Source organism: Bipolaris sorokiniana (assembly GCF_000338995.1).
Source record: "Bipolaris sorokiniana ND90Pr unplaced genomic scaffold COCSAscaffold_4, whole genome shotgun sequence".
NCBI lineage: Eukaryota > Fungi > Ascomycota > Dothideomycetes > Pleosporales > Pleosporaceae > Bipolaris > Bipolaris sorokiniana.
The window spans coordinates 857,889-871,752 of NW_006911898.1; the positions used below are offsets into that span (position 1 = coordinate 857,889).

Sequence of the window (13,864 nt, forward strand, 5' to 3'; positions counted from 1 at the left end):
AGGCGGTTCAGTGTCAACTCCGCAGGACCCCCGAGCTCTGACCTCACGCTCTCCACAACTGCAAGCCGTCCCATCAACCCACACCCCGCACAAGACCCGCTGCATCTCTCCGTCATCAGGGAACAATAGCGGCTGCTTCTGCGACTTGGGTTATCTATTTACATAAGCGCTCAGGTCTCTCCATCGCTGTCCCTCGCTGGGTATTCATCTCGGCCGTCGGCACGCGCATCTGTCCTACTGCGCGACCAACTCGCAACGCGCACATCACCACGCATTGAGCGCCACCACGGCGCGTCTCCACCGCCATCATGGCAGGTACGATACGGCCGAATGAGATGAATGTCGCGACGACACCGACTCTCTCCTCGGGCACATTGCCCAACCTCATGACCCTTCAAACGGACCTCAGCAAGAAGCCCAGTGTGCCACGAAGCCCGCGCGTAGATGTCGAGCCCCTATATGCGGCTGTCAAGGGCGCTATCAGCGACGCCGACTGGACAGTCTACAAGAAAACGCTCTCCTACTTTCTCCTCGGCAATCTCAACCAGGAAGAACTCTCCCAGAAGCTATCCAAGATCTTGACCACGCCCGCCCTTGAACACGCGCACAATGCCCTCTTCACAGCCATCTATGCGAATATATGGCGCGATCCACCAGAAGCTGGTATCGCAAGCTGGGTCAGCAGCAGCGATAAGCCGACGAGCGGGACGGTCAAGGGGACAGGGGATGAGAGCGAGAAGCGGCTAAAACATGAAGTTATGCAACTAAGTCGCAGGGAGAGGAAGCGATTAAAGGGCATACCAGCGGGTGAGAGCCCGTTGAGTACAGGCTTGGAGGGGGGGCTGAGTGTGGGCATGACAGGACCAGTACAGGAGTATGTCGATGCCAGACGAGCGAAGCAGCTAGACATTGGACCCAGCAGCAACCAAGGTGGTGGATTCGCAAAGACGAGTACGTATTATGACATACCGTCGTTACCATACAAATTTGCTGTCTGTGCATACTAACACTGCCATAGACTGGGAACTCGAAATCCGCAAGCGCTACACGTCCGCCCTGTACGTCGAAACCCACGAGTTCCCTACCGCCATGACAATATCCTACCGCCTCCTACCCATATGCTACGAATACGGCCTCCCCCAAGGCCACACGCCCGATTGCCCCGACTACCTCAACATCGCAACCGAAACATACATCAAAGAAGCCCTCGCAAACCTCCTAGGCAAAGTCTGCAGCAACGGCCTCGGCTACGTCCGCACGAGCGACTTCAAAAAGAAACAAGCACGAGAAGAACGGCTCGCAGAAAAGGGTGAGCTTATGCGCGGTCCTGCGGGCGAACTCCCCATCGAAGCCGAAGAACGACGTAAAAGAAAACCACTTTGCACAGAAGACTTGCGGCTCGCCCTTGAACTCGGCGATGGGTACCTCGGCCAAACTCCGTTCATCGCCGGGTCTATCTTGCACTCCCGGTTCCTGGATACGGAGGGCATCGAAGACCTTTACGATACGTCTGCTTCTTCTAAGCCGCTGACGAACGGGCACACCAATGGCGATACTAAACTCGCCTTTGCGCCCGAAACATGGACTGTGGATTTTGGAGATGCGATGATGGTGGATGAAGAGGTGGGGTTGCATTGGCAAGGCGGGAGTGTGCAGGATATGGCGGATATGGATGAGACATTGGAGGATATATTAAATCTTGGGGATTTGTGATGGGGGTTATCTTTTTGAAGATGAGAAGATGGGAAGATTATGGGTTGCGTTGCAAGATGATGGATTTTTTCTTTTCAACACAAGTGCATGATGCATGGTATATGGCGTTTGCTTTGGTCTTTTTTTTGGTAAAAGACGGTAAGTTGCATTTTGGTGTTTGAGGCGGTGTTTTGTGTACATGGGATTATGATACCCTATCTCTTTTTCTTTTCTTTTTCTGAATGTTACACATTATTTTGAGGGCATTTGTTGGTGGAAGTGAATGTTGTGTAGTTGCATATATTCTTCTAGTACCAATTTTTGATTTCATCCGTATTTCATTTTTTTTTTACATCGAATGTTGTCTGTTGCTGTTTAAACATGGGGGGGGGGATTGGTTAGTTAGACACTTGTCACATAAATGAGAAGACTGCATTGCATAGTTATTCTTTGGAAACAAGTCATGAATTTATTGCATAACAGCTCTACAATCCCACACGAGTACTCTCTCATCCCACCCTGTACTCGCACACCAACCCTCTGCACCAAACAAACACCAATCCACACCAGTCACAAACTCAGTGTGTCTCCCCATCCTCCCCATCTCCCTACCTCCACCATAAAACATAGGATCCTCAAGCATATTCTCCTGCTTCACACCCCCCACACCCATAGCGCTACCATCAGTCCACACCCGACACGTCATATCGTAACTAGCACTCAGCAATATGTCCGAGAGATGCGGACTCCAACTCAACCTCCTAACCGCATACTCATGGCCCGGTAGCACAGCAATCGGCCCTTGCTGCGGCATGCGAATATCAAATGTGCGAATAACGCGATCGACGCCAGCCGTCGCAACGATGGTATCGCGGTACTTATTCCAATCGTGTGTTAGTGCTTCCGCCGGCGCAATGCCGACGGGCGCCGCAGTCCCCATGCGCGCCTTGGGCGGCTGGTGAATCGGCAGACTCATCGTGAGATGGTTACTCGCACTCGCCGGCGTGCGCAAATCAAATACGCGGAGGTGGCTATCCGAACTCACGCTGCTCAGGACGCTTGGGTTGTGCGGACTAAACGCCGCGGAATACGTGCAGGAATGCGTGGGCAGCGTCGTGATGCTAGCGTTTGCATTGGGGTTCCAGATTTTGATTGTGCCGTCCCACGACGACGAGAGGAAGGTGTCTTTTGCGACGAGGTTCCAGTGGACAGCGAAGACTTCGCGGGCGTGCTCTTGCCACGAGGCGATGGGGTACGTGGGCACGTTGATGTCAAAGAGTTTGACGGAGCCGTCGCCGCCGGCGGTTAGGAGTTGGTTCTCGTGCGATTCGGACCAGGTGCTGTCGAAGAGGGAGTCTTGGGTGTCGAACCTGCGTTATGTGGTTAGCATGTGAAAGGATTGGGCATGTATAATGAGTAAAGTGAGAAGTCAGTACATACCATTTCTCAGCGACTATCCCATTAGCTGTCAAACCAAGAATATACAGCCGACCATTCCCCACCAGTCCGAAGTTCGCAGACGTAGCGACTGCGATGCGCGAATCAAAGAACGGGCTGTACTTGACCGAATAGCCGTTGAAGCCCTGGGTGCGGAACTCGAGCATGTTGGCGGTGGACTTGCAAAGAGCAAAAAACGAGAGAGAGAAGAAGGGTCAGACTATGGCGCGTGCAGATTAGACAGCATGTGGCGCATCTTTGCGCGACGGGAAAAGAAGTGAAGCTGGGGGATGGTGTGCTGCATGCATGGTTTCGCGGATGACGAGTGCGGGTGGTGCTCTACTATGGCCGAGGCGCAAGTGGTAGCTTATGGCGGGGCTGGCAATCCGGGTAGCAGGGGGGGGACCCTTTTTTGTTCCCGTGACTGCGCGTTGGGAGGCGTTTGTAGCCTGGGGGCTGTTTGCCACTTGCGTCTAGCACTACCAATTGCTGCATGCGGCTTGTTTCGTCATGAGGACCGTATCGTGCATTTTACACGAAAGAGATGGACGCGTTTGTGACGCGCAAGAGGAAGCGGGATGAGCGGGTGGTGAAGCCCGCGGTTGCGACTACGCGTGTGGAGTCAGAGAAAGAGGAGGAATCTACGGATTTCAAACTAGCGATACTGGCATCTTTACATGCCGATGTTGATGGCGCGGTTCTGCTTGAAGCCCTACTCGCGGCAGACGGATCAGTCCAGAAGGCCTCAGAGTACCTGGCACAATCATCGAGGTCGCCTGTGAGAAAACGACCTGTATCAGCTACAGTCGGATATCAATCGTCATTGACCTCGTACCGGATTGTCCCGTTAAACAGACCCCAGGTGAAGAGGTCTGTAGTGAAGAAAGGCAAGACGCTGTTCCTGTATAGCCCGGAAGACATTGAAACACATACACCATGTTCCATCATCCACAACTTTCTCCCCGCCAAACAAGCCGACGCACTTCTCTTGGAGTTACTAGAAGAATCATCGACGTACAGCCGGTTTGAATTCAAGCTCTTCGACAGAGTAGTGCAGAGTCCACACACGTACGCATTCTACGTCAACAGTTTCGAAGAAGTCGAAAGACAAAAGACGGAATACATCTACGACGGGCGCCAAATAGATGTGCGTTTTCCAATCAATCTCCTCCACCCCCTCTTCCTTTTCATTTTCTTTTCCATATCCATATTGACAATTTCTCCTCCCTTTCTCAAGAACGTCCGCCAAAGCCCTCCCTCACTCCTCGCGGCCCTCCCCGCCGTCCAAACAGCCGTAAACACCGAAATCACGCGTCGAATCCGCACTCACTACCCCAACGCCCAAAAGCTCCCCCACCAGTCCCCTCACCCCTGGCACCCCAATACCGCCTTCGTAAACTGCTACGACGGCCCGCACCAAAGCGTAGGCTACCACGCCGACCAACTCACCTATCTCGGTCCGCGCCCTGTAATCGGAAGCCTGAGCCTCGGTGTCGCGCGGGAATTCCGGGTTCGTAAAGTCGTCGCGCAGGATGACTCGTCGTCGTCAGATGGTGGTGAGTCGGCGGCGGATGCCCAGGGCCAGATTAGCATCCACCTCCCCCATAATTCCTTATTAGTCATGCACGCGGAGATGCAGGAGGAGTGGAAACACAGCATCGCGCCCGCGCAAGCTATCGATCCGCATCCCCTAGCTGGCAATAAAAGGATTAATGTTACGTATCGGTGGTACAAGGAGAGTTTGCATCCGCGGTTTACGCCGAGGTGTCGCTGTGGGATTCCGACGGTGCTGCGGTGCGCAATGAAGAGGAAGGAGTCAAGGGGACGGTATATGTGGATGTGTCATGCGGGGTTTGTTCCAGGGAAGGAGGGGTGTGGGTTTTTTTTGTGGGCAGAGTTCGATGGGGATGGGGAACCGCCATGGGTTGGTGGGAAGGTGGAGAAGGAGGAAGGGGAGGAGCAAGAGAAGAAGTAGGTGATTGAGTTTTGTCTGAGAGGATGAACGTCTTGAGTATGCTAAATGAGGCAAGGAAGGGTGTTCACGGTGTGTTTTTGAGGTGGAATTGATAGAGAAGCTGCATAGTTGTGTGATGAATGTGTAGTGAGTTGTAAGGTGCAATTCCCATCAGTCTCGCCCCCTTTTGACATACTCATCCATCCAAAATACCGCCTGAAAAAACGCCTGTTCCTTTGCGAATCTCGTCCGATCATTTTCCAAATCGGCCTTAGTAGCGAATCCATGCTCGACATGCGAGTAGAGAAATACCTGGTAAAGCACCTTTGTCTCTTTGAGTATATCTTCTGTTTGGCGGCGCTTCTCAGCGGGGAAGACTTCATCGGTTTCTGTTTAACGAATCTTAGTACTCAAGCAAACTCGGATGAGAATATCGATGTAATTTTTTACCTGCTGCAGCAATGCTCAAGGGACGCGATACACCCCGTACTTCGTCCGCATCAACGAAACTTGGGTGCGCAATGAATCCTGCATCCAGACCGCCTGGCTTCAACCATCTGCACACGTATTTGCCGCCGAAACAGTAGCCTACGCCGCCGAGTCGCCTGACGCCTAGCTCGTTGCGAAGATGATTGATTACTGCTTCATAGATGGGGTCGACGGTGGGTGGTCGCGGCATGGTGTTGTCGACCCATTCCTGCAGGCTGAATGAAGATGGGATGGGGAAGCGAATGTGGGTGCCGTTGAAGACGTCAGGGATGACGACCAAGTAACCGTTGGCCTGATTGCGTGGGTTTTTAATATCGAAAGAAACGTATTATATGCAGTAGAAGAAAACGTACGGCGAATTGATCGGCAATGAGCTGAGCGTTGAGAAAGTCCATGCCCAGGGCGTCTGTCATGATTAGGATGGCATTTTGGGTGCTGCCGTCTTCGGGATAGGTAAAGTATGTGCGGACTTTTGTTGATTAGTCTTGGGGGAATGCTGGTCGTGGACGGGGTATTATTTTACTGTTGCCGATTTGCTTGACATTGCCTTTGGGTGTGCCTTGGTGCTTGACGCCGACAATGCAGCACTTGCCCATTGGATTTGAGGCCATTGCGATGCGTGTTTGTGAATAGAAAATTGTGAGGAAAAAAGGTAAGTGTATCTTTGTTGAATGTGAAGAATGTGCAGAATGAGCGATTATTTATATGACTCTCCTATTCTCTTCGCTCACCTTGGGTGCCAAACGAAGGTATGAGAGACTTTGATCCAGATACCCACAGTGGAGCGTGTAGCGACAAGCGACTAGGACTTCACGCCCTAGGAAGGTACGCTGGTCCTCGATTCCTATTACGAATCATGGGGATGCCTGGAGATGAATGGTTGTGATTGGACGGATTCCATCTTCCTCGGTTAATATGCTTCGAGTCAGGTCAAAGGCAGGCAGGCAGGCAGACAAGCGTACGTCATTTGTGATTACGAACATCGGATGGTTGCCTCGCTGTAGAGAAATTGGGAAGAAGACTGTGTAGGAATTTATGCTCATTATCTGACTATCATAACGTTCGTAACCGAAAAAACTCTTGGAGGCATCCTGGACGTAGAGAGAAAAACTAGTGTCCATGACGCTTTTGTACTGGCGCGTATCAGCTCCGGTACGGCATTCACAATGCATGTTTGCACAAGAGTCTTACATTTTGAGATTCATCGTATTCATTAAAAGAGACCCATTCAGTGCCTGACCCGGCTGACACTTCTCCTGGTAATGCGTTCGTCGACGTAGCTGCCGCGTGGATCTACATAGCTTGTTCTGGGCGTCCTGCGCTCAACATCACCGATGCGGCGCCTCGACACGCTCCTGGCGCGAGTGGTGCTGCGGCGCGGCTCCTCATAGTACTCGATCACTCGAGGCCGGGATCGTGATCGTGATCTCCTGCATTAGAGTGTTAGGTTCTCGCGAGGTATTTCACCGCGACCAAGGGGAAGTCTAGGTACCTACCTGTACTCAACGTAGCGGCCGTCATCGCTGATGCTCTCTGTACGGCGCCATTCACGTGGCAAGCGCATGACACCGGCTGGCGGGTGTGAAGTGAAGTTTCCGCGCCGGGGAGGTGGCTCGACGACAGTGCGTCCACGCGTCTCATAAGTCCTCATGATACACATTGTGCTTGATTGATTATTGTGTCGTGATGGTGTCTTGTTGCAGGACTAGTCGATTGGCCGCCGTTGGTGGTGTTAGAAGAGCGAGAGACACGAGTGTGCTTGGGAAAGCGATTGACAAATTTACGAGGTGTGTATTATTTGGAGAATGGTGTAGCAGGGTAATGTAGTATTACTATATAAATGTACACGGTAGTAAGCGGATGGTGCTTGAGGACGGACAGGAGAATGACGTGCGCCAAGATACGCAGCCTGGGAAACTATTCCAAGCTTGTTGGGTTTCGGTCTGGCCAAATCGACCAGCCTCTTCTCGCTGCAGATGTACTTGGACGCGGACACGGCATGGGTGGACGTGGAAGATTTGGCCAGAGTGCCTGGCATAATGCTGGTTCTGGCTTCAGCAATAGTGTACGAGCTGTCATGGTGAGTGTCTCGTCGACGTCACTCAACGCGTCGTCAATGGCATGACCGGGCATTCTAGCCTGGTATGCACATGAGCAGCAACTGCAGCTGGGAGAGAGACGACCTGTGACACGTCGCGGCCATGGCCATGATACTGATGATACAGAGGACAATGTAGTATATCATGTATGAGATGGATTGTTAGTATCACGAAGCCTTTGTAGCGATTCTCTAGCTTGTATATTAGACAATTAGCTAGTAGATCAAAATATTAATGCCTACACCTAGAGTACGTGCTAAGAACGCGCTTCTTGACAACGTCTATCCAAGTGCATTTTACGTAGTACATAAAACTATGTACGTGAATGTCCAGTCTGCGATAATTGTCACTACCAGGCAAGCATATTTTTTTTTTGCAGTTATTACCGTTCTCTTTACCTTTCGAAGCAGATGATAAAACAGCAAGGCTGCTCGGTTATAGCTCTATTTTGTGAAGATATTCTGGTCATGTGATAATCTTGCAATTGGCTAGGTCTGTTAGAAACCACAACTCAATTGAGTGAAGTCACGTGGTAACACGTAGTTTCCGAATCTGCGTAGCTGAAGAGATCTTGAGACCTAGGTAGAAAACAGAACTCTATGTCGTCTAGAGAGTAGAAAACATATCTGGGTCAAGTCATCACCAAGCAGGTATTATTCATGATATGAATTTAATTAAAGAGGGCAAGGGGTAAGTGTATAGCACTGAGGCTGAGTTGACAGCTGCAACCCCCTCCCCCCCACCTGCCCCGCTACTCGCGGCTGGTCGACGCTTGAAACGTACCCAAGCACGTACGTTGGCGGTGACGAGGCAGAAGCCACCGCTGGCAATGTCGTAGTGCCCATGTCCATTGTGAGGGAGAAACTCTGTCTTCTGTCGTCTTCATCTTCGCCATTGTATCGCCAGCATTGCCTGTAGTAGCACATCGCCCGCCATGTCCCTTGTCTCAGGTACGCAGTCCTCTCATATGCAGTGCAACACACCCACTGATAAGCTACCACTACCACAGACGCCATATGGGCTGCCTCGCCTACAACCACGCGCGGACAGGCCACGCCCCTCTCATCCGACCCAAAGGGCGAGCGCATCGCCTATGCGGCATGTTTTGATCTTGTACTTGCCCATGCGCTGCGAAGCTAATTGAGTGCTTACAGTCTGGCAAATCCATCTTTCTGCGCTCCATTGACGATCCCGCCGTCAGCAAGCAGTACACCCAGCACACTACACAGACAACTGTCGCCCGCTTCTCGCCCTCGGGCTTCTATGTCGCCAGCGGAGATGTTTCGGGCATGGTCAGAGTATGGGATTGCGCCGGCGAGGGTGCAACAAAGGGCGAATACCCCATCATCGCAGGCCGCATCAACGACCTGGCCTGGGACGGCGACTCGCAGCGCATCATTGCCGTAGGCGACGGCAAGGAGCGCTTCGGCCACTGCATCACCGCAGACAGCGGCAACAGCGTGGGCGAGATCTCAGGCCACTCGTCGCAAATCAACTGTGTCTCCATCCGCCAGCAACGCCCTCTACGCGCAGCCACCGGCTCCGATGACACCAGCCTCGTCTTCTACCACGGTGCCCCCTTCAAGTTCAACACCAGCCTGCGCGGGCAACACAACCGCTTCGTTTTCGGCACCGCCTTCTCGCCCGATGGCTCCGTATTCGCCAGTGTGGGCGCCGACAAGCGCATCTGGCTATACGACGGCAAGACTGGCGAGGCCAAGAATCAGATCGGTGAGGGAGTCCATACCGGTAGTATCTTTGGTATCTCTTGGTCCAAGGACTCGAATAGGTTCGTCACTGCTAGTGCTGACCAGACGGTACGCATCTGGGACCCCGAAGCCGGCAAGGCGATCCAGACGTGGAGGATGGGCGACGAAGGTGTTGTCAGTGTGCCTGATCAGCAGGTCGGCGTAGTCTGGCCCACAGGCCGCAGCGATGGTCTGATTGTTAGTGTCGACCTGGATGGAAACCTAAACTACCTCTTTGATGGCAACTCCAAGCCAACGCGCGTTATTCGAGGTCACCAGAAGAACATCACATCAGCTGCGATAGCAGGTTCGAATTTCGCCACCGGCAGCTACGAGGGGCGCGTCCTTGCATGGGACACGACAACAGGGCTGGCCGACAAGGTTGAAGGCGCAGCCCATACCAGCTATGTCGCTGGCATCACCACATCGAACAGTAGTAGCGGAAAGGAACTCTACAGCGTTGGCTGGGACGACACGTTGCGCTCCATTTCGGCACCGGACAAGATCTTCACTGGAGAAGCGCATGACCTCAAGTTCCAGCCCAAGGGTGTCGCTGCGACATCCAGCACGGTGCTCATCCCTTCATCCGATGCCATCGCCGTCTACTTCAAGGGCGCTCAAGTCAGCTCAATAGCAGTCAAGTACACGCCTACATCCATCGCCGCGCATGGTACTACTGTAGCTGTGGGTGGAGATGATAAGCTTGTGCATATCTACACGCTTTCAGGCACAGAGCTCAAGGACACCGAGACGGTGTTGCGCCGCGCTACTTCGCCAATCTCAGCGCTTGCCTTCTCGCAGTCAGGTAACAAGCTCGCCGTCGGTGCGGCCAATGGCAAGATATATGCGTACGATGCAAGCGAAAGCTGGAACCTCATCACGGACAGATGGAGTGCCCACACTGCACGCATCACCTGCCTGGCTTGGGATGAGAGCGAAAAGTACGCGGCAAGTGGCAGTTTGGATACCAACGTCATGGTTTGGAGTACCGAGGATCCAGGTAAGCGCATCAAGGCCCTCAACGCCCACAAAGACGGTGTCAACGGTGTGGCATGGGAAAAGGCAGCAAGGGTCATCTCAGCCGGCGGAGATGCAAGCGTCAAAGTATGGACTGTCAAGGCGTAAGTGGTTGCGCCATCACTTTATCCAGAGATGCGGGCAGGAATCCGGCCAGGAATCCAAGCACACTCTGGTCGGTGATTGATCATGTTCTAGATGATGTGTTCTAGCCGGATCGACCTGGCTTTTTGAAGGACGCTCTGATACTGAGAATGAAGCGGGAGACGTGGTTAGATGGCGGGGTTGAGCGCCCTTGCCCTTTACGCTACCTACATATACGTAGTCTGATGGCCTATCATACACAGCCTCGACCCTCTCTTGTTCAATGCATGTTGCCTTTTGAATCCGCGTCAGATTGCATGTCGTTGGCCTGTGTACGACTGGCTAGTGGATGCGGCTGCTCAGCCGCTATGCTACTCGCCAACGTAACGGCTCATATTCTACTACGGCTGTCGACTGACCGTGACAAGCGCCAGTCAGCCCTGTTTGCCTGTTTTGCCTTGTAGTTTCCGGTACGCCGCCACCCAAAAGTTAATAGCGCATGCAGGCCAAGCAGAAGACATCTGTGGAGGACCAACGAGGCAATTGTTGCCCTGCAAATTCTTGCAATTATATGCACCGCTTCATCGCTTCATTTTGTGCTCTTGAACCGAACTAGCCGGAGACAAACTGCTCTTGCACATACTAGTCTTTCATGGACAACTCTTTGGCCTCTGATCATCCCCATCTCCTGCCAATGGCAAACCCCCCATACTTCGATAGGAATAGCATGATGCACCACTCTCCAAATAGTCAAAGTCCTCGATATCTCAACAGCTCCAATGTGACTGGGCCTGACTCTCAATGGATCGTTTTTCAGCAAACCACTTCATCGCCAATGCTCCAAGGATACAATCAGTCGCTCTGCTCGTTTTCGGCTTCATTGGAGCCCCCAAGTTCATTGCATCAGGCTGAATCGCAGCCTTGTCCCCGCATAACCCGAAATCTATCTACATCCAGCGATTACTCTCAGTTTCCGGTGAACAATAGTATGAGCAGATCGACATCCCAATTCTCGTCCATGTCTTCCGGCCAGCACGCAAATAGCTACAACATGACCCAAGCGTCACGTGAATCCCTCGACGGTGCACTACCTTTGGACATGACACGTTCGTACTCGAGCACTTCAGATAACTCGGAGACTGCAAATCAACCACCTTCAGTACAGTTAGCTTTGGTGTCAGCTGACTGGCATACTGGTCGACCATTCGCTTTCGCACCACAGGCTCCAAACCAACGCACTACAGCTGGCCCCTCGGCCCAATACCAGTTTGGCTTGGACGATAATTTGGGTATTGGAAACGGAAGCGGAGATCAGTCTTTGGATTGGAAAACACACACCACCGAGTAAGTATGATCCACAATCCTCTTGCGTAAGATTATCAGCTACTGTCTATCAAATCTGCCAAACTACGATCCGTATATTGAGATTCACTTGGATTCCGCACTTATCCCGTTACCAATGGATGCGCTTGGCCGTACCGAGGAGTATGAGTAATATTGTCGTGGCCTTCCCCCATGGATTCAATGGATTCCACCAGGATCTCTACTCTGCGAACCAACCATCTTTGGATCAGACAATGGCACCCAATCAGATATCCCCACTGGAAGATTTTAGGGACCTTCGAGCCTATAGATGGCCGTCTACCGAGTGACTCTGGCAGGAAAAAAAGTTGGCATCTTACCCTCAAACGACTCTGATAGATCTGAAGATGATAATTTCGAACGAGAAGGCGCTTGGAGCCAACTTGTGTGCGATTTTTTTCCTGCGGCAAGCCATCCACTGGTCGCTGGCAACGAGTACAGGATTCGATCTCCCCATACTGGCACTTTCATTGTTTTACCAACTGATTACTGGAGCACGATCCTATTACCATCAGACATGTCTTTTCGACTCTACGACTCGATATTCCAGACTTTTTCCGGGATTGTACTTGCTTTCTGGTTATTTACCTTCCATTGGATTTCACCTGGCACGCTTCTTGGAACCATATGTAAAGTCGTCAACCGGCGTTCATTAATGTAAGATTTCCTCAGTTGTTATGATTCTCAACATTACACGCTCGACCGAGCTGCACTGTCATAAGAGAATTAGGTACTTACCATTGAGCTAAAGTGCTGGCCGGTCATTTCCTTGGCATTTTCCTTGTGCTGTTTACTCACTATTCACTCAATTCTTTCAACAAGGACGTCAAGATTCCCCAGCAGAAACCGATTTCATGTCGGGCAGATGATATCTCACTTCTGCAATACCGGTGTCATCAACACATATTTCCAGAACAGAAACCATCTGTTCGAATTTTTTTCATATCCTATCGTTCGCTATCGACTCGGCATCCAATCCGACAACATCTACGTTGCTCCTCGGATGATATTGCTCTATGCCTTCGTACATTGTCACCAGAGTTGGCTATTCAGATCAACATCTTTGCGATCGTAAAGCCACTATGAAAAACCCCGCGTCTCTGTTCTATTTCTGGCCAGCAATCACACGAACTCATTCTAACATTAGAAAAATAGATTTCCAACCCTCCTTTCACCTTTCCCACCAAACCAACCTCAGTCGACAGGACCTTTCGGTCAAAATATAGCTTTTGAGCAGTCAAAGTAAGTTGGTGTACCATCCTTATTTCGAGTTCACTGACATAATCAGTCTAACGCCCCCATCCCCACATCACGAGAGCATTCACACGTGCGGCCAAGACAACGATTCACCATGTAGTTCATCCACTGCTACACCGACGGCCGTAACAACTGCTCAAAATACATCCATCTCACAAGCTACCGAAGTTGATCCCATTGTCGGCCAAGTGACCCTGGGTGGAAGATTCACGTGCTTAAGCAAAGCCTGTCGCAACGATGAAACCCTCACATTCAATCGCCATGCGGACTTCAAACGGCACTACACCAACATGCATGCAAGAAAGCTTACGGAATATTTTTGCCCAGAGAAAGGATGCCATCGCTCAAGGTACCCCGCTGATGGAAAGAAAGGGCGAAGTTTCAAGGGGCGGAGAGATAAGATGAAAGAGCATATGAAGACTGTGCATGATAATCGTGCCAGGAAAAGAAGGAGGATCGAGGAGAGCGAAGAAAAGGACGAAGATTAGGATCCCTTGGCGAGTAGTGGCAATGATAAGTTGGGGTTCGAGCGGTAAAGTGGCGATGTGGTATGCGGGCAAGGAACGTGGTTAGATGTTCAATATTTCTTACTTGTTTTCCTAGTGTTTCATATCAGGGTAGCATCTCATTGTGGGTATCAGTATTCTATTTGAATTTATAGGTATAGTCCAATGATGGTACCATTGGTTCATATGATAGGAAGGCTGTAGCAGAAATGATACGGC

At 51.5% G+C, this 13,864-nt stretch overlaps 7 protein-coding genes across 7 annotated transcripts; 4 read left to right on the forward strand and 3 right to left on the reverse strand.

Annotated features, from left to right (window-relative positions):
• The first annotated feature begins 61 nt into the window (after window positions 1-61).
• Window positions 62-2,131, forward strand: COCSADRAFT_112731 (uncharacterized protein). The gene is made up of 2 exons (XM_007699684.1): window positions 62-951; window positions 1,019-2,131. Exons 1-2 carry the CDS (start codon window positions 309-311, stop codon window positions 1,711-1,713), a joined length of 1,338 nt encoding a protein of 445 aa, XP_007697874.1. The 5' UTR covers window positions 62-308; the 3' UTR covers window positions 1,714-2,131.
• A 5-nt stretch (window positions 2,132-2,136) lies between these two features.
• On the reverse strand, window positions 2,137-3,473 carry COCSADRAFT_112734 (uncharacterized protein). Its single transcript, XM_007699685.1, has 2 exons — window positions 3,133-3,473; window positions 2,137-3,062 (listed from the first exon to the last, which is right to left on the reverse strand). Exons 1-2 carry the CDS (start codon window positions 3,294-3,296, stop codon window positions 2,162-2,164), a joined length of 1,065 nt encoding a protein of 354 aa, XP_007697875.1. The 5' UTR covers window positions 3,297-3,473; the 3' UTR covers window positions 2,137-2,161.
• Window positions 3,474-4,878: 1,405 nt separating this feature from the next.
• COCSADRAFT_34931 (uncharacterized protein) lies at window positions 4,879-6,334 on the reverse strand. The gene is made up of 4 exons (XM_007699342.1): window positions 6,096-6,334; window positions 5,926-6,041; window positions 5,534-5,864; window positions 4,879-5,472 (listed from the first exon to the last, which is right to left on the reverse strand). Exons 1-4 carry the CDS (start codon window positions 6,181-6,183, stop codon window positions 5,255-5,257), a joined length of 753 nt encoding a protein of 250 aa, XP_007697532.1. The 5' UTR covers window positions 6,184-6,334; the 3' UTR covers window positions 4,879-5,254.
• A 179-nt stretch (window positions 6,335-6,513) lies between these two features.
• On the reverse strand, window positions 6,514-7,401 carry COCSADRAFT_34932 (uncharacterized protein). Its single transcript, XM_007699343.1, has 3 exons — window positions 7,069-7,401; window positions 6,764-7,002; window positions 6,514-6,705 (listed from the first exon to the last, which is right to left on the reverse strand). Exons 1-2 carry the CDS (start codon window positions 7,230-7,232, stop codon window positions 6,801-6,803), a joined length of 366 nt encoding a protein of 121 aa, XP_007697533.1. The 5' UTR covers window positions 7,233-7,401; the 3' UTR covers window positions 6,514-6,705; window positions 6,764-6,800.
• A 1,017-nt stretch (window positions 7,402-8,418) lies between these two features.
• On the forward strand, window positions 8,419-10,828 carry COCSADRAFT_34933 (uncharacterized protein). The gene is made up of 3 exons (XM_007699344.1): window positions 8,419-8,621; window positions 8,681-8,769; window positions 8,826-10,828. The coding sequence occupies exons 1-3, from the start codon at window positions 8,606-8,608 to the stop codon at window positions 10,542-10,544; spliced, it is 1,824 nt and encodes a 607-aa protein (XP_007697534.1). The 5' UTR covers window positions 8,419-8,605; the 3' UTR covers window positions 10,545-10,828.
• A 30-nt stretch (window positions 10,829-10,858) lies between these two features.
• On the forward strand, window positions 10,859-12,011 carry COCSADRAFT_297708 (uncharacterized protein). The gene has a single exon (XM_007699686.1). The coding sequence runs from the start codon at window positions 11,173-11,175 to the stop codon at window positions 11,866-11,868; it is 696 nt and encodes a 231-aa protein (XP_007697876.1). The 5' UTR covers window positions 10,859-11,172; the 3' UTR covers window positions 11,869-12,011.
• Window positions 12,012-13,237: 1,226 nt separating this feature from the next.
• COCSADRAFT_84664 (uncharacterized protein) lies at window positions 13,238-13,627 on the forward strand (the record flags this gene model as incomplete). Its single annotated transcript, XM_007699687.1, has 1 exon — window positions 13,238-13,627. A coding segment is annotated over one exon (390 nt), but the record flags the coding sequence as incomplete, so codon positions are not given.
• Between the last annotated feature and the right edge of the window lie 237 nt (window positions 13,628-13,864).